The sequence below is a fragment of the Crocodylus porosus genome, unplaced genomic scaffold (genome assembly GCF_001723895.1).
Source record: "Crocodylus porosus isolate Cpor-Errol unplaced genomic scaffold, CroPor_comp1, whole genome shotgun sequence".
NCBI classification, from domain to species: domain Eukaryota; kingdom Metazoa; phylum Chordata; order Crocodylia; family Crocodylidae; genus Crocodylus; species Crocodylus porosus.
This window is the reverse complement of record NW_017728931.1, coordinates 143,486,525-143,504,989: the sequence shown is the minus strand read 5'-3', so window position 1 is coordinate 143,504,989 and position 18,465 is coordinate 143,486,525. Positions and strand designations below refer to the sequence as shown.

The window sequence follows — 18,465 nt, the reverse complement described above, 5'->3', positions numbered from 1 at the left end:
ACCGAGCATGCAGCAGCACTACACACCATGGCTGTGCCGACGGGCAGGCATGGCACACCTTCCTCATGCTCTCTCAGGGCTGGCAGCGTCCTGCCACCGCAAGGGGTGTTAAACATGTACTCCAGAGAGCCCAGGCAGAGGCCGTGCCCCCACTGCCTGGGGAAGGCAAATCCCCCCCCTAGTCTGCACCAGTCTGAGCAGGGGGAAAATCCCTTCCTGCCCCAGTGCAGCATCAGTCTGAGCCTAAGTGGGATGTGGGGCAAGACCCTCTAGCCAGGGAGCTGGGGCGTGCTGTTTGGTGGCTGCAGCCCGGCGATTTTACAGGCACAGGAAACTGCCTAGCGCAGGCCCACGTGCCCAGGGGGTGGGGCAGAGACCCCCAACTCCCACAGCAGCGAGAACAAACACTGAGGGAAGAGCCGGCACCACCAGCCCAGCTCTCCAGAGGGACTGAGTGCTGCAAAAGGCTTTGACAATGGAAGGCCCCAGAAGACCGCAGCCAGCCAGGGCTATTTATACAGGCATGTGGCAGGCTGGCAGCGAAAGCCGTGGAAAGCAGCCACCCTGCACTCAGCGCTGGGCGTAGCCCGTGCTGGCTGCGAGGGCCAGAACATGCTGCACCACTCGCAATCCCAGAGCCCATCCCTGCGGAAGGGGAGAGGCTGCTGTTTGCCCTGCTCTAGCCCTGACGAGGCTGGCCCACAGGCTCTGAGCCAAAGGTCCCGTTGACATGCCAGGAATGGGGACAGGTCTCTGCAGCTCCGCACGCAGAGAACCGCGACCGGCTCTGCTCACGTGCCCACGGTGTCCCAGTCCTGCCCGATGGCGCACTCACCAGCTCGATGCCCTGTGGGAAGGGGTTATCTTCCCAGTCCTTCTCCGGGAAGCGCTGCAGAATCTGTCCCTGGCCATCCCCGCTCCCTGCGGGAAGAGGAAGGAGTGTGTTAGAAGGCAGGCAGGCAGGCAGCCAGCACCCCATCCAGCTGTCAATGCAGCCGGCTGCCAAGGCTGCCAGCGACTACGAGGAATCCCAGAGCACAGACATGGAGCAGGTGGATAACCCGGTGCACTTACGCCCGGCGCTGGCCCTGGGTTGGGAGGTTTTAATGTACATGCACAGACCCACACGCGTGCACCATCCAGCTAGGGGTCAGTCTGCACTGTGCCACGTATGTCCTGGGCTATGGATCCCCATCTTCCCTGCTACTGTTACTACCATGCGGTGCTTTGCAGTTGGGCTCTTCGCAGTGTCTACAGTTTGTGCCATGCCCGTGGGCTGTGTCTGACCGAGGGAACGCGCCCGCCTGGCTGCGCCCGACTCTCCCGAACTAGCACGTGACTCTTGTATCCATGCTGGAAACTGCACGAGAGAACATATGAAGGACGCCTGTGCTTTTGCTCTGTGGGGATCATCACACTTCCATTGCCTCCCAAGCAAAAGCCAAATCACGGATCAAAAAAAGCATCCGGGTTCTAGCATACGAGGCCCGGCAGCAAGTATCACAGCTCCCACGATGGACCTCAGCTCTGCCCCAGATGCAGTCTTGCCATGGGACCCATCTGCCCAGTCTGTGAAATGGAAGAATACGGCCCTCTCTTATGGGGGAAGCCACAGATGTGAGGGCTGGTGCAGCCCTTTCTTAGGGCACAGGCTTTGGAAATGTCAGAGTCCTCGAGCTGTGGGACTGCAGAAGCCACCACTAATCCAATCCCTACGTGAGGCACGATCAGCCCCGTCCAAACCAGCTCAAACAAACCCAGCGTCTGACCTTGGAGCCGCACAATACAGTCGCCCCGACAGCCCTGTGCATCGCCCCTCCCCCTGGGATACAGGGGGGCCACAGCCGCCAACGCCCTGCTGTTGCCGGGAGGGGGACACGGGTGCCGCAGAGCCCAGGCCAAGGCCATACCCCCTGCTCCAGAGCAAGGCAAAACCCCCAATGCGACCAGTCTGAGCGGTGGGGAAATCCCTTCCTGCCCCACTGCAGCGTGGAGCTGAGCCTGAGCGTGCGGGCAAGACCCTCCAGCCAGGACCCTGCGGAGTTCAGTCAATGATGCACAACTGCAGGGAGGAATCAGAAGGGCTTTAACTGGAGGCAAGGGGGAGCTAGATATGTTTACACGAGGGATTTGCACGGCTGCCTGTAACTGCAGGGGCTCAGCCTTGCCAGCCTGAGGAAGCCCTACTGCAGGTCTGACACCTCCAGCTGCAAAGAGGCTCTGCCGCCCCTAACCCGAAGGGGAGCAGGATACACACCCCTTATGTGAACGGGATGCTTTCAGCAGCCCGAGCTCCCTCCTGAGGATGCACCAGGGTCCGGCTGGCTAACGCCTCCCGGCTCTGCACGGAGGAATGTGCCCCTTGCTTAGCCTTCAGCTCACAAAGCCTCCCCCACTCCAGCACCCCAGGCACACGGCGTCCCGTCAAAACAGTCTGGTGCTGGCAGCCCTCGCCTTTGCAAACACAAACAAAGCTGGTTGGGCTCCCCCCATCTCTACCGGCCTGGGGCTGGCTGACTTTGGCCTGGCTGGGGGGCCGGGCGGTGGGAGGAACCCTGCCCCACGACATGTTCACCGCGGCAGGCCTATTCTGGGCATCCAGACCTGTTCCTACCACGCCACTGACCGCCGGCTGCCCACAGCTGAATTTAGAAGCTCAGAAAAGCAGGAGAGAGTCCACTTATAGCCTTCCAGGACCAAAAAGGAAAGGTCAGGCCTGAGCAAGGAAGAAAATAGCACCTGGCTTCATGTGGGCAGATGACTCCCACTGCAGGCACCCGTGCGTCGCATGTGCTTCCCCTGGCATGGTCCCAATAGGGTGCTATGTCCCGGCACTGCTGGGGGCCTTCCCACAGCTCAGCCAAGAGGATGCAGAGGTCAAGGATGGAAGTGCATGCACCAGTGCCCCCCGCCCGCCTGCCACGAGGCTCGGCTGCTTCCTCACCCGCTGCAGGCACTGGCTCTGGAGCCTCTGCCCTGCAGATGTGTGTCAGCTTCTCCGGCCACCAGCAACTGGGGAACAGGCTCCTGGCACAAAGCCTCCCCCCATGGGGAGGGGGGAGTTGTGGAGAGGGGCCCATTCCTACCGGCCATCCCCGATAACTACTGACAGCCAATCAGCCCTGCACCTCTGAGCTGATCACTGAATCATACAGCAGTGGGGTTGGACGGGACCTCTAGAAATCACATCTAGTCCAAGCCCTGCCTGAGGCAGCATCAGCCCTGTCCAGACCAACACAGATAGATAAACCCCGTGTCTGACCTCGGAGCCACACGACAGTCACAGCCCCGGGCATCGCCCCAGCCCCTGCCCTCGGCCACCAGCGCTGCTGCCAGGGGGCCGTGGGCGCCACAGGGAGTATCCGTTCCACTGCCTCCCTGCTGCCCTGCCCAGGTGGATGCCAGCGAGGGGTTTGTCACTCTAGAGACCATCTCTCGGCACACGAGGGCTGGACTGCACAGGGTGGCTCCAGCAGCTGCAGCAAGGGGCTGGGCTTTCTGTACATATGCATGGGCAATATGGCTGGGCTACCCATGGGAGACTTTGAAACCAGGGGCTGGAAACCTGATGTTCCCCTGTGCAGAGCATCACCTGCCGGTAGCAGCAGGCACGGCTCTGGGAGCAGCCGCAGGCCGGGCCTCGTGAGGGGCCTGCTTGCAACCCATCCGTGGTTGCATTTGTTTCCTTCAGGGCTTGGTCCGTGTCGGAAGAAAGAGGACCTGGCTTGCTATCAACCAGAGTCAGGTGCAGCATCTGTTGGCCCTCAATGATGGGCCAAAGGGCCAAGACAAAGCTCAACAGGAAGGACAAGCTGCCCCTGGGGGAAAAAGAGGGGTTGGGGGGAAGGAACCAGCGATGCCCCATTCCACGTCGCTCTTCCCTCTGTCCCCTCTGCGGATCATGCCGTCACGTAACAAACCCAATATTTAAAGGACCCCATCCCCTGCTGTGTCAATGCACTGACCTTCAGAGCTCTCTCCTGCGTTGGCAGGGACGCACGTGACCATGGCATGTGCATCCAGGAAGCTGCTCTTGCCAAGCTGCACAGGCGAGGAAGTGCGAGGTGATTCTAGGTCCCTGCTCAGCACGACCTGAGTTCGTGCCAACGTGGGCTTGGCCTCCATGAGAGCACAAGTGGTTGCATACGTTAGGAGCCACATCCATTTTCAAGGGCCCTCCTAGCCTCAGGTATGCCTGTATGATACGTACAACACGTGTAAGGAAGACCCGAGGAGGGTGACCAGGCTCCTGACATCACCCAGCTTGGAAAGGGCAAGCAGGGCCCTACAGTGCACCAGGCCAAGCATCTCCCACAGAGATGGGGCAGGATTAGCATCGTTGCCCCAAGCTGTGGAAGGGCTTGTCTGGGGCACTGCACCACCTTGCATCAGGGAAGCTGAACTCAGATCAGGGTTGGGAGTCAACCTTTGGAGAGGAGACCCTAACACCTGGCATGAAGTCTGACTGGACACCACTGCTGCCTGCAGACAGGCTGGGAAGAGAGCTGAGTCGTCCAAGTCAGGACAAGTGGGTGTGAACAGCCCGCAACTCGGCATAGGCTGGGAGGGCGAGAGCTGTAAACCAGCTTCTGCAAGGGAACCAGGCAGTCGGTTAGATGAAAGTCCTAGGCACTCGCATGTTTCCTGGACCACCATGGCTCCGGCACCATCCCCCACTACCAAAACTGCAGGCGGAAAGAAGCCTTCCTGTCTCCGGAGCGAGGAGGGTCTGGGGTAGCTTCCCTGCGGCAGCACGGACCTTGGGGCACTCATGATGGGGGGATGTGGACTTGGGTGCCTGCAATGGCAGAGGGCACCACTCCAGATCTCCACGCCCCACCTGCCCCCTTCTCAAGCCTCCTTCCACCTCTTCACACGAGTGTGATCTGTCCCCACTTGCAAAGCACAATTTTTCCAACTGCTTAGTTGGTCTAATAAAAGATAGCGCATTTACTTAAAGATCCTTGTCTGCCTGTCTTAGACCAGGAGTGGGCAATTATTTTGGGGGGAGGGCCGTTTACTGAGCTTTGGCAAGCCATCAAGGGCCACATGACAGACAGCCAGAGGCAGATGAATATTAATTTTTTTAAATTTTTTTAAATTTTTTTTTAGGGGCCCTGTGGGCCAGACAGAATGGCCTGGTGGGCCACATCTGGCCTGCGGGCTGCATTTTGCCCACCCCGCCTTAGACCAACACAATTACAACCAACAATTCATTTTTGGCTTTGCTTTTCCAAGCAGGGGAAGACCTGATCAGCCCTGGGAAGGATGCTGCTGCAGTGCTGGGAAAGGCACAGGACTGTGTGTCGAGCAAAAGAAGGGAGCTGCCCCCTTCCACACAACAGGACCCTCATTCCCCTGAGGCACCTGAACGCTGCAGCCAGCACGCTGTGCTGAGGCAGGGCCGTGAGTCAGCCTCTCCACAGCCATGACGTGGCTCCGCTCCTATTGCCGAGCACATCCACCGCTGGGTGTTATATGAAACACCCGTGAAAATTAAACCTGGGCAGAACTAACAGGACGCGCCTTCCCTGCTCTGCCTGGGAGGGCCGGGGTGCAGGACCCTCCTTCCACAAGACCCGCTGGGGCAAAACAGACAGCTCACAGAGACGCACCAGAAAGCAAGATGCGGGAAACCCCAGTGGGCAGGCTCCCAAGCACTGCCTGACAGCTCGGACCCACGGCCACAGGAAGAGCCTGGAGCTTCATAAACCACCTTCTGGACAAGGAAGGTGAAACCCTGCCTGCTGCAATTCACTACATGGGTGGATGTAGGACTTGGAAAAGGGGGGTGCAGAGGGCAAAGGGCATCATCCCATATAGCACAACACACCTTTTTCTCCAGTTAAATATAAACTTGAAGCTTTACTGAAATGCCAGGGGCCTGGGGCTGGATGCTTCAGTTGAAAATGGAAGCAAAAAACAAATCTCTTTTCCTGGGGATGAGCTGAAAACTATCTACAGGACTGTGACATAGGGGCTACCAGGAGCAGACAGCACAATGGCACAAGAAAGGCCAGCTGGACTGGTGGCACATCAAGCCATTACAAAGCAGAGTGGTGTTAATGCCTGTGGAGTGAAGAGTTTAGCAGGAATCGCAGGCTGGTGACAGAGCCCTGACATCAAGCACTGCCCGACTAGAAATGCAGCTGCCACAGCCAGGCTGGTGGTGCCAGACTTTTCAGGAGTCCCAGGGCAGGGGGAGCAAGTGCCCCAGCAGAGCCCCCTGGACTTGCCCTGGGATGCCCCCACCAGGTAACTTGCAAGCCCAGGATGGCCAGAGGCTTGTCTGCAATGGGGCCTGTGGGTGTGAGGCATGCTCAGGCAGCTGTACCGGCTGCAGAAACAAGTCATAGAGCCTGCTCCATTTGATGCAGTTGGGCTGCTGACAAGGCCAAGGCTGCCCTAGGATGGGGCAGAGCCTGGACAAGCCTCTTTCACAAGGAAGCAGGGATGGGGGCAGCATGGACTGCAGAGAGGACCATGCTATCGCACACAAGGTGCTGGGATGGGGGTAGTGGGCCAGGTCCCTCCCTGGTGGAAGCACATTGGCTCCATGGTGCCCTCCAGAAAGCAGGGACATCACCTCGCATGCCCAAGGCAGCCTCTAGCTATCCAAAAGGGCTGGAAGGAGCAGTCCTGCTCTGTCACACCACTGTGGTCACCTGTCATGAGACCGGGAGCACAGCAAAACACACAGGGAGGCCCAGCAGGCAGCTGGCAGGCCCCACGCTGCACTCCGCAGCTTTCCAGGGTTGCAGGAAACACGTTCTGGCTGCAGCTCATCAAGGCTGGGCCGAAGCCAGGATTCGCTTCGACACCTGGCTCGGGGCTCACATGACCAAAGCAAGAGAGTAGAGGCAGGAAGCTCCCCCCATCCCTGTCAGTTCCTGCCTGCAATGCGACCCAAAGCATTGGCCAAGGGCGTGGGAGATGCAGCTCCTGGCTACGCACTGCTCAGAGCCGAGGCAACCTGCGAGATGCCCAGCCATCCTGCCAAGGGCTGCCTACGTGCCCCCACCATGCTCCTCCTAGGTCCTGGCAGGCAGGACCAGCAGAGCTACTGCTGGCAACACTCAAGGGCCAGACTCTGTTGACCACCGAACGGTGCCAGACCGCAGGTCCGAATCAAACCCAGCCCCCCAGTCCCAGGGAGCTCAGTGCTGGGCACAGGAGATGCAGCCACAGTACAAAGCTGGACTCCAAATTCCAGGAGCTCTGCCAGGAAGTCCTGGAGGCAGGTAGAGAGGGGGAGGCCCTGCCTCAGGGCATGCAGGGGAGGTCTGGGGACAGGTGGAGTGATGCCAGGGCAGAGGGGAGCCCCAAGAAGTCAGACCCCCGCTCTGCCTTGCAAGGTGCCGAGGCATCATGTTCACCACCTGTGCCAAGTGTCAGCAAACTGCATGACCGTCATGGGTTTGGTGGTCCCAGCCCATGCCCAGTTTTTTTCCCCACCTCCCCCAGCCCCTTTGAGCTGCCTCTCCTCCCTGGCACACAGCAGTCGCAGATGTGCCTGGCGACCAGCTGCTGCAGGAATCCCTTATCATCCTCACCTCTCCTGCCTGACACTGGAGAGAGCTTAGCTGCCTGAGCCCCTCCAGTGCAGCCCCTTGGCCATCCTGGTGGAAAGGTCAGGACACAAGGAACTTCCAGTGGGGCAGTGCTCTGATGGGGAAGAGAGGATCTGCATCAGTGCAATCCTTTCAGGCCAACAGGAGGCTGGCGACAGGCTCCCCAGCTACCTGCCCTGGGAGCTGATCAAACAGCCTCCCCTCCAGCTGCCTTTAGCCGAGCTGGAATTGCAGCCACAGTTTATGCCAGTCCCAGGGGAGATGCTAGCAGCACTTCCAGCAGTGCTGCACAACCCCACAGGACCTGCAAAGGTTTCACAGACTGAAACCAATGTCCTGCTGACATGGTGCCCACTGAGTTATGAGCAATGGGATAAACTCCCCCAGGTCAGCCAGGTCTGGCACAGCTGCTGGCGCTAGCTTCCAGAGAAAAGCAACCAAGCCCATGATTGCTGCCTGCATCTTGCTACCATAGCTACAGCCACAGGCATTGGCAAGGGGCCTGCAAGCATTTGGCAGCCTCTGGGTTAGGAGAACCAGGGTCTAGGGAAGGTAGAGGGTCTTGGGACTGCTGCTATCTAGAAACAGGAGCAAAGCGAAAAGTACTGGCTGCAGAGATGGTGCCAGGCTGCAGCTATCAATGCGGCATCCCCACAGGTGTCAGAGGAGCTCCAAGACCACGGGTCAGGAGATAAGAGCCCATAAACCTGGCTGTGCATGTCCTTTACAGGCCTCAAGCCTCTCGGCCCCTGCCCCGTGGGACAGCTGAGCACTGCTCTGCACGACCGCCTGGCGGACAGGGCGAACCCACCGTGGCCTTGCCCAACAGCTGCCCGGACGCCTGGGGCCGCACCCGCACAGCACAACAAGTGTCTGCTGGGGGACAATGAGGGCCCTGTTCCCTCGCTACATATGGATGAGGAGAGCAAGAATGGCTTTTCTATGGGACACAAACAAAAGGGCTGTGTGTGCGGCGCCGCGGAGGGCTGGGACTGGCCCAGCTGCTGCCCGCCCTGGCTGGAGGCACTGGGAACACTGGGCCCGTCGCCTGCTTCAAAGCAGGGGACGTGGGCTTCAAAGCTGGGCACCTGGCACAGCCTGCTTTCCTGGCCACGCGCTGGACCTAGCGCCCACCCTGCTGGGCCGGCACCCTGGGACAATCCAGGCTGCTGCATGCTACCGAGGGACGCGTACGGCCCCCTCCCCTCATGAACGCAAAGGTGCACAGCTGAGCCCGGTGTTCGTGGCGGCAGTGATGACAGCCCTCTTGCACTCCTTGCAAAGGAGGATGTAGAGGAAGAGACTCACGGGTAAACCACAGAGTCCCAGAGCCATGGAGCTGGCAGGGAGCTGTGGGTTCACATCCAGTCCAACCCCCAGGGCAGGATCAGCCCTGCCCAAACCAGCGCAGACAAACCCTGTGTCTGACCTCGGAGCCACACAACAGTCACCCCTGACACAGCCCCGGGCATCGCCCCCATCCCTGCCCCTGGGATACAGGGGGTCCGCAGCCGCCAATGTCCTGCTGCTGCCAGGGGCGTCATGGGCGGTGCTGACAGCCCAGGCTAAGGCCATGACTCTGCTGCAGAGAAAGGCAAAACCCCTCATTGTACACCAGTGTGATCGGGGGGAAAATCCCTTCCTGCCCCAGTGCAGCATGAGGCTGAGCCTGAGCACAGGGGCAAGACCCTCCAGCCAGGACCCTGCGGGGTTGGTGCTGGCAGGAACACTAGCACAGCCCAGCCCCAGCCCCCAGCACCTCTGGGGGAGGCTTGAAACCCCCTGATGCATGGAGCAGGATGGAGGGAGAGCAGGCAACCAACAAATACATCAATTAGCTTGTAAAATGACATGGCTCCATTTACAAAGCTATGGAAGTTGCCTCCAGTATGATGCAGGGGCCTTAAATCTAAAAAGGCTGAGACCAGCTGGTCCTGACAAGTGGTCCCCTCCACACCGCATGGGAGGGGACAGTCATTCTCAGCCCCAGACGGCACGAGACACAGCTCCTCCACTGCCTTGCCCCAAGGCAACTCCACTGACAGGCCACGCTCCCCGGAAAAGGTGGTGCTGGGTGATGAATGTGGGATTCAGGAACTGACAGGAGATACGGTTTTTATAGCAGAGCTAAAATTAAAGAGCGTCTCCAAGGAACAGGGCGGTCTCGTTCCCCTCGCAGTCTATTTTCACCCCATGCCCTCTCTCCCCAAGGCTGTCATTAGCTGCTCAAACCTGCTCTTAGGTGCTCTCAAATTAAAACCTGGATGTGTCAGCGAGACACCTGAGCTCATCCTAGCCTGGCAGGGCACCGGGCCCCTGCAGAGAGGTGGCTGATACCTGCTGCCCCGCACCTTTCCACCCGCCCCCCAGGAAATGGGTCAGGAGCTATTGCCGGAAAAAAAAGAAGGCCCCTGCAAGCCAAAACTTCAGGCCAAGCCAGGGAGCCCATGGCTATGGGCACCTAGCAAGCTCCAGCTGAACCTGTTTTAGGAAGAGCTTGTCCGGTGGGGAGTGGTCTCACGGCCGATGTGCTCAGACCCAGGGAGCTATTGGCACAGGGGAAGGATGGAGAAGCAAGAGGGATGCCAGGGAGGCCTGCCACCTGCTAGCCACTTTACGTGCCAGGAAATGCTCTGGGAACGGAAAACCACCATTAACACTTCAGGCTCAGCTCCATCCTCACTTAAACGCACCTCCAAAACAGCCTGAGAGGAAGCTTAAGCATCAGGGCAGGGCCCGGCCACAGCACAGGAGTCTCGCTGCATCCTGGCTGGGTTGGGGGGTGCAGGCAGGTGCTGGGGTTGTGTTGTTTCTCTGCAGGGGCTCCCCGACAGGTCCACACACCACCCAGCTTCGACTAGGTATAAAACTTGTCTCCCCAGGTCAACTTCAGCCCTTTACCCCTTGGGAGGGAAGAGGGAGAGAGTCCAACCAACTCTTTTCCAGCAGCCTCAGTAAGTGGGTAGCCCCGAGCTCGGCTGGGTGCAGCAGGAGAGCGACAAACCTGGGGGCGCTGGCCCCAGTCCTGACAGCATGTGCTGGAACGGGGGCAAGCCCAGGCTGGGGTCTGGTCTCCAAGCACCTGCTTCCTCTCCAGGGCGCCCCGGAGAGAAGCGGCAGCAGGAGCCTCGGGGACAGCATGAAGATAAGAGATCTGCTCCTTCTGACAAAGGGCTACACTGCCCAGCAGGAAGATGCTGTGCCACACCATGGTGGGAGCAGAAACCTGAGGCTGAGCTGTTGGCTGACTGTTATCACACCTGGCAAAGGGGCCCTGGTTTCTTTCATGTGCTCTTGGGAATCGCACCTGGCTGCTCTGCGCCAGTAACTCCAGCCGGGACAGGTCTTCAAAAGATAAGGCCTGGCACGTGGCCTACCCAGACACTGGCACGGCAGCAGCACAGGCTGGCACCTTCCCAGCTAGGGAGCACAGCACCGAGAAGCGGGAGGGAAGATAAGGGGCAGCGAGAAGACTGCAATCCTGTCTCTGAATGGGACACGAGTGTGCCGGAGGTGGAGGGTCTCTGGCATGGCCACCAGCACATCTCAGGACATCCATCTCTTGTGGAGCAGAGTTGGGGAATAGGGTGGGGGAGCAGGGCTGGGACATGGGCCTGTACTGCTGCAACCAACACAGAATAAACCCTGGCGATTCCACCCTACAAACACTGTAATGCGAATGCTCACCATCACCCCAGCCCACGATGAGGTGCAAGAGAGGCCTCTCAGGCATGGGGCAGGGGGGACACGACAAGCATTTGCCCTTCAGGTGCAGCAGGGCCTGCTCTGCTCACCTGTGTGATGTCACGGGCGCCAGCAGGAGCACTGGCCTCCTACAAGCCCAACCCTTCTTTCTGTTTCCAGACTGTAGGTGACACCCAGCCCAACTCCATGGCCCCCAGTCCAGCACAATGCAGATCTCCAAAATGTGGGGAGGAGAGGGCAAGTGCCAGTACATACCCCAGAGCTGGAGGGAGCCGGAAACAGCTGCAGCTCCTGCTCCGACTGCATTTGCTGGGCTTGGCGTGGCTGCTCCAAATGGAGAGGATTTGGTGGAGAAGCTTGCAGAGTGGCAGCAGTGATGAGATCTGGGGGTGCTCTGCAGGCCTCCACCTCCTCCTTCCCTGTGGGGTGCACATGGCAGGAACATCCCAGACAAACCCAATGTCTGACCTCTCAGCAGAATTGGACAGGGGCCTCAACGCACCAGACATCACACCCAACCCTGCCACAAGGAAAGCAGGGGGGCCCGTGGCTGCCAACATCCTGCTGTTGCAAAGGTTAAAATATGCTCAAGAGATCCCAGGCAGAGGCTGTGCCCCCACTACACAAGAAGGAAATCCTTCTCCCCAACCCATACCAGTTTGATGAGGGGGGAAAATCCCTTCTGGCCCCCAATGCCACATCAGTCAGACCCTGAGCAGAGGGGCAAGACCCTCTAGACAGGACACTGAGGGGTTGAGTCCCAGCAGCAACACTGGCACAGCCCAGCCCTCATCCCCAGCCTGGGCTGCAGGAGGAAGGGATTCAGCAGCGAGGCAGGAAGTAAGGGTGCGGCAATGGCACTGGAATGGGTAAAGAAAGCCACTGGGCTAGAGGGATCCCTGCCAGGGGGTCGGAGGCAGTGGTAGGGCTGTCTCTGCAGGGTAGGCCAGGGTCTGTCTGAGCAGGCGACTCCCATTCAATGCAGCTCCCACAATGGCTGCAGTTCTGCATTAGCAAGGTGCAGGCATTAGTATGTGGGTACCTGGCTCCCAGCACCAGCCCACTGCCTGGCTCCATGCACCAAGGGCTCCCCGCACTGCCCATGCTGGGTTCTGCCCTTCCCTGCTCCCGAGGCTCGAGTCTGGCTGGACCCAGTGGTCTGGGAGGCCACTAACCACCTCCAGGCAACTTTTGCTGGCTTCAGGCAGGCCTGACACCTGCCTTGAACCGTGCCACCTACAAGCATTCAGTGCCAAGGACTCCCTGGCAAAGGTCCCGGCAGGCTAAGCGCACAGGACGACTCTCCCTCTGGGTTCAAGGGCTGAGGGGAGCGCAGAAGATGTCTTGTGGCTCTAAGTGGCTGTAACAAGGGGCAGTACATTCAGAGCCAATGAAGGAAACCTCCTCCAGAGGCAGCATGGAGAAACCAGACCCCACCTGCCACATCCAAGACCTACTAATGGCCAGGATGTGGGGTCTCCAGGTCTGCTCCCCTGTGTTACACTGCACGGCTCTCCCCGCCGCCCACCATGAGTCCCCAGTGCCGTGCCCTTCAGCCAGGGGCTGGGGCCAGCACCTAGGAGCAGGTGCCTGGAAGCCTCCAAGGCCTCCCATCAGCTCCACGCGGGAGGCAGGACAGGGCGCCCATCCAGTCGGCCTCTCCGGCAGCACCGGAGGAATCGCAGCCCACCGTGCCAGGGTAAATGCTGCACCATTTGGCCCCACAGACAGGGAGCTGGGCGTGCGGGGGAGCTGCCACGCGCGTGGGGAGGAACCGGCTCTATTTTTACCTCCTGCCGTGTTCCAGCTCTCTGCCCGGGGGACCTCGCCAGCTCTGAGGTAATTACAGGGCCGCCCTCGCTGGCTAAAAACGGCACCTGCTGCCCTGTAGGTGCCTCCTGGCCGCGCTGCACACGGGCAGCCGGAGGCCAAAGGAGTGGAGGGCCTAGCTCCCATCGCAGCCTGAGAAGAGCGGGGCGCGACAGGACAGCCCAGGCCAGAGGGCCAGTGGCTGGGAGGTGCATTTCAGCCGGACGCCTTGGCACAGCTGTCTCTGCTCCGTACATGCTGGGGTGTGCACCCTGGCCAGGGATCCAAGAAAACCAGGGGGAGACCAGAGACCGGCACAACACCTAACGACAGATGCCACGAGGCACTGCAGCTCCCCTGGCAGACAGGTGAATGCTGGACTTGACAGGCCCGAGGGTCTTGACTCCAGGTGCTCAGACATCGCTGTTCTTTCTGAACGTCCGGTGCCTCAGTTTTGAGTTCTCAGACTCGGCGCCTCGGGCAATATCCCACTGTGCAGGGCCTGGTGTCTCTGTAGCTGTCCTGGGAGGCCTGATGGAGCTGCATGGCCCCCTGGGTCCAGGCCTGAGGTTGGCTGGAGGTGGTGCTCCTCTCTGCTTCTGCACCCTGGCATCCATCACTCACTACCAGACTCCACCAGGGTGCCCTGAGCCGCCCCTGCCTTGTTAGAGCCGAGCGCAGACGAGGGAAGGAATCTGGGCTGTGCCTGGAGCCAGCCGTTCCTGGTCCTCGAGTGCAGGAGCTGCAGAGCGGACTTCTAATGGCACGTCCAGGAGGTCCGTGGCACGGCCACATGGAGAAAGCGCTCGCAGAGCTTGCTCTGGAGCCGTGTGGCCGCTCTGCTGCCCTATGTCTCCCCAGGACGCCAGGGCAGCCAGCACAGGCTGTAGCGCTGCCGAATGGCTCTCTGGGCCCAGTCACCTGTCTGCCTCACTGTGGGGAATCGTCCTAGAGCCGTGGGGCTGGCAGGGAGCTGCGGGGTCACATCCAGTCCAACCCCTGCCAGAGGCAGGATCAGTCCCATTCAAACCAGCCCAGACAAACCCATCATCTAATCTCTTCATAAAACAAATCAACTCTGACAGCCCCAGGCATCACCCCCCCACCTGCCCCCAGGGAAGCAGGGGGGATGCGGCCACCAATGTCCAGCTGCTGCTGGGGGGGTCATGGGCGCTGCAGAGAGCCCAGGCTGAGGCCGTGCCCCTGCTGCAAAGGAAGGCACCCCCCACCCAGTGCACACCAGTCCCTTCCTGCCTGAGCTCAGGGGCACGACCCTCCAGCCAGGACCCTGCGGGGTTGGTGCCAGCAGGAGCATTGGCACAGCCCAGCCCCATCCCCAGCCCGGGCTGCAGCAACACCATCGCCTCTGGAGGAGGGGAAAACCCCTCAACACATGGAGCAAAAAAAGGGAGGGGGGAAGCAACCAGCAGAGCCCAGAAGCCTGGGAGATCCCCCCAGGCATTGCTATGCCTAGATCATCTGCCCAGTGCCCATCCACCCTCTCCTTGAATCTCCCCAGTGCTGGAGAGTCCCCCGCTTCCCTGGTGTCTATACCACTAGCCACTGCCTGCATCTGGGAACCACATTTACAAGACAGAACGAGCAGCCTCCGCCTGGCACTTTCCATGCTGCTAAGCCCAGAAGCCAAAACCGGTCTAGAAAGAGCCGCCAACATGCTGCCACGTGCCCGGAGTTTCGGGATTCCAGGAAAGCAGGCACTGAAGGGCGTACGCTCCAACCGCCCCCGAGCTGATCGCGATGACAACCGAGGCCACCACGGCTCGCTTCCCTTTCCATCACCGCCTGCCTCTCTAGCCTTTCTTCCCCCTCTGGGCTTCTACACAGGCCAACAGCTTCCCTGTCGGGTCTCACGAGGCGCATGGAGAACTGGGACGTTCCTCCTCGCTTCCCACTAACAGCAGAATAAATTTCTCGCCGTTGAAGTGAAACCAGAGGCTGCTTCTCCACAAAACCGAGAAGCTACAGAACTTGCTAAGCTCCTGGAGCCTCAACAAACTCTTCAGCTGCTTTTTCACCTTGGAAAGCAAAGGAGTTTGTCAGAAGGACCGTGGTCGGTCACGGCGGCTTTGCAGTAGGATAAATAAGTAGGAACGCATGGAAAATCCCAGCTCGAGTTCAAGCGTCGGTAGGTGGGCCGCAGGCAGCCTGCTCCAGGGAATGCAGCACCAAGGCAGAGGGAAAGGGATGAGGCAGGCCGAGAGGTCAGAGCACAGACAAAGGCAGGAGAGCCCAAGCTGGGAGAGATCACGGCCCTGTTTACAAGCCCTCCCGAGCGCAATGGTGATGTGCAGGGAACCCAGCTGCAACCCATGCTCAGAGGGGAAGCTGCCTGGGCAAGGCTGCCAAGGGGAATGCAGCAGATGGGAAACTGGAACCAACAAGAGCAAGAAGGAAAGTACTCTGCAGCACATCTCATCAGCCAGGAGCCCAGGGCACAGCACCAACCAGCTGCCTGAATTCATCTTTCTTTATGGAGAAGGAAACTGAGGCATGGGAAAGTGATGCCCCAGAGTTGGAGCTGGCAGCTACCTCATGCTCGAAGCAGACAATCCTGCCCCTAACCAACACTGGGGCAGGCCTCAAAGGTCAGCGAACAGCAAACACTGTGTTAAATCCCTGCTAAACCTAATGCAGGCCAGGGCTCAGCGCAGGGGGGACCGAGGTGGGGTTAGGGTTTGGGTTCATGATATCGTGGCTTACGTCAGCCCTAACCATCCCCTCGTCAGGGAGCTTCCCACACAGATCAGGACAGAGAAGCGGCTCCATGCTGACCTGCAAGGAAGAGGAGACCCTGCTCCCAGGGGTGGATGCAGAGGGGGTGCAGTGGCACAGCTGCACCCCGCTTTTGGACTGCAGTGCACCAGGCGAGCCTCTGGGGATTTCCTTAAGGAGGTGAAAATCCCCCTCCATTCCTCTTCCGGGACCTGCCGCAGTGGTTTTCCCCACTGTGCTGGGGTAGGGGAAGCATCAGAGCTGCTCCTGTTGACAGTGGGGGTGGGTAGGGGATCCCCTTTCCTAGCCTGTTCCTGGCAGACAGGGCAGGAAGGGGGGGAACTATTCTCTTCCCTGCTCTTGCTGCTGTCCCCAGCCTCAGCTCAGCTCAGCTCTGGTGCTTCCTTCCACCCCAGAACAAAGCAAGTGGCAGGCAGGGAGAGGGGAAGGAAAGGGAAGGAGAAGGGACACTTACACCCGCAGGCTCCCAAGGGGCAAGGAAACAGGGAGCTAGGCATGCAACCAACCCTGCAGCATGGGTAGCTGGGGGACCTGGCTGGGAAGCCTCAGCCGCTCTGAGGCTGGAGGGCACGTTAGCACCTTGGAGCACCGGGCCTCAGCCCACGGCTCACTGCTGAGCTGCTAATGGGGTTTCTGCTGCTGCCCGTGTGCTCGGTATGCCAGGCCGCGAGGGGTGTAGCGTGCCAACACCTGGCCACACCTGTCCAGGACACTGAGCGCTGAGAGGCAGCATGCTTCACCTCCAGGGGTCCTGAACCCAGGAATGCCCCGTTTTCCTTCCAGCATCCCCAACTCAAGACGGGGGCCCCAGCTGCCCACACAGCCTCCTTCCAGTGCTCTCCAGACTGCCCTGGCCTATCATTTAAGTCTCTCCTCTTGTGTGCAATAGTTAACAGACACCCCTTCATGTCTTTCACACAGATGAGCCCTTGCTCAGCCATGGGGATACAGGCAGCAGGAAGCTGGGGAGCCCCACCAGAAAATCCCAAACTATCTGAGCAAAGAGCCAGGACTTTGCTGCAGGAGGGAGCAGGGGAATGGCATGACAGCTCGCAGCCCAAGCAGCAGCAACTGTCTGCCTCACAGCACTTCCCCAGACCTGGGGCAGATGGGAAGCAGGAGGTGTAAAGCAACGGCAGGCAGAGTGACCCTGCCCTCTCCTGGGGGTGGACAATGAAGGAAGTGACAGGGCTGGCAGGGGCTTCAGGAGGTCACGTCCATTCGAGCCATTTGGTTTCCATGGGGCTAGGAGCAGCACTGTCTGTGTAACCCACGCTTCATTTCCAAGGACAGATTCTAGCACCTCGCCAGAGCTGCTAGCCCGTGCCCCGCTGATGCAGCAGTCCAAGCCCCTGCAAGCTGGGAAAAGTGGAAGCAGCTGTCAGCAGGTGAAAGTTTATGCAAACTGAAGCCAAGTGCAAGTGGTTTGCAGAAGAAGGCAGCACCCAGCCCGCTGCACCTGGTGCTCGGGAAGCTCCCCTTGCAGGGCTTTCCTCCTAGGGGGACAAGCTCTGCCGAGGTCCAAGCCGTCCGGGCAGCTCCATATGGCTGTCCAGGGGCCACAGCCTCTGAGTGGATACTGCAGGGAGCCGACGGCCCAGGACTGTGCACGATTCCAGCAGTGGCTGACAGAGCCCAGCACGGCCACACTCCTGCCCAGACCTTTGAAACCGGTGCTGGAGGCAGCAGAAGCTTCGTTCCTTCAGGAAGCAGATGCCTGGAGCTCACAGGAGCCTGGCTGCTTTCTCCAGAAACAAGAGCGGGGCAAAAGTTTCTGTAGCAAGGGTCAGGGCTGCCCGCAGCCGCCAGTTCAGGCAAGAGGACCGTGGTGACTCTTAAGGTGTCTTGTCGTTCAAGGTCCAGCCCATGGCATCAAGGAACTGGAGAAAAGCAGGGCTGGAAGGGATCTGTCTCCAGAGGTCACATCTAGCCCAACCCCCTGCCTGAGGCAGGGTCCTCCCCAAACAAACATTCCCATCCAAGTCCTTGTCTGATTTTAGCCCTAAAACTAGTCACCTCAGACAACCACCAAACACAGCACCCTGATCTGCCCCAGGGAAGACAGGGCAACCATGGTGGCTCGTGTGCCGCTGCTGCAAAGGTTGTTAAAACAAGTTTGAGAGAACCAGGAGGACCAATCCCTTTCCTCCGCAGAGGAAGGCAACCCCCCCACCCAAGTGCACACCAGTCTGACCAAAGGCGAAATCCCTTCCTGCCCCAGTGCAGCATGAGGCCAAGCCTGAGCGCAGGGGCAAGACCCTCCAGCCAGGACCCTGCGGGGCTGGTGCCAGCAGAAGCACTGGCACAGCCCAGCCCCAGCACCAGCCTGGGCTGCGGCAGCACCAGTGTCTCTGGGGAAAGCAGAATAAAGCCCTTGAAACATAAAGCAAGAAGAAAAAATTCCTTCCCAGCCCAATGCAGCAACCAGTAAAGTCCAGAAGCCTGGGAAATACCCCTCGCACAGCAGAAGTGGATCGCCCCCGACCAACACTTACCCAATCACTTCTTGAAGATGGCCGGTGCTTGCCCCAAAACATAACAGCAACCCCAGGCAAAGGTGTTGTGCACATCATGCGGTGCATCCAGAGGGGACATGCCAGGGCACCAGACACGCCAGCTTCAAAGC

At 59.6% G+C, this 18,465-nt stretch overlaps 1 protein-coding gene across 4 annotated transcripts in view; it reads right to left on the bottom strand.

Annotated features, from left to right (window-relative positions):
* SBF1 (SET binding factor 1) overlaps nucleotides 1-994 on the bottom strand; it is a 42,949-nt gene extending 41,955 nt beyond the window's left edge. For all 4 annotated transcript variants that reach the window (XM_019543836.1, XM_019543838.1, XM_019543837.1 and 1 more), the window contains exon 1: nucleotides 836-994. In XM_019543836.1, the coding sequence (XP_019399381.1) occupies nucleotides 836-979 (144 nt within the window). In that variant the 5' untranslated portion in view covers nucleotides 980-994. The remainder of the gene's footprint in view (nucleotides 1-835) is intronic.
* Between the last annotated feature and the right edge of the window lie 17,471 nt (nucleotides 995-18,465).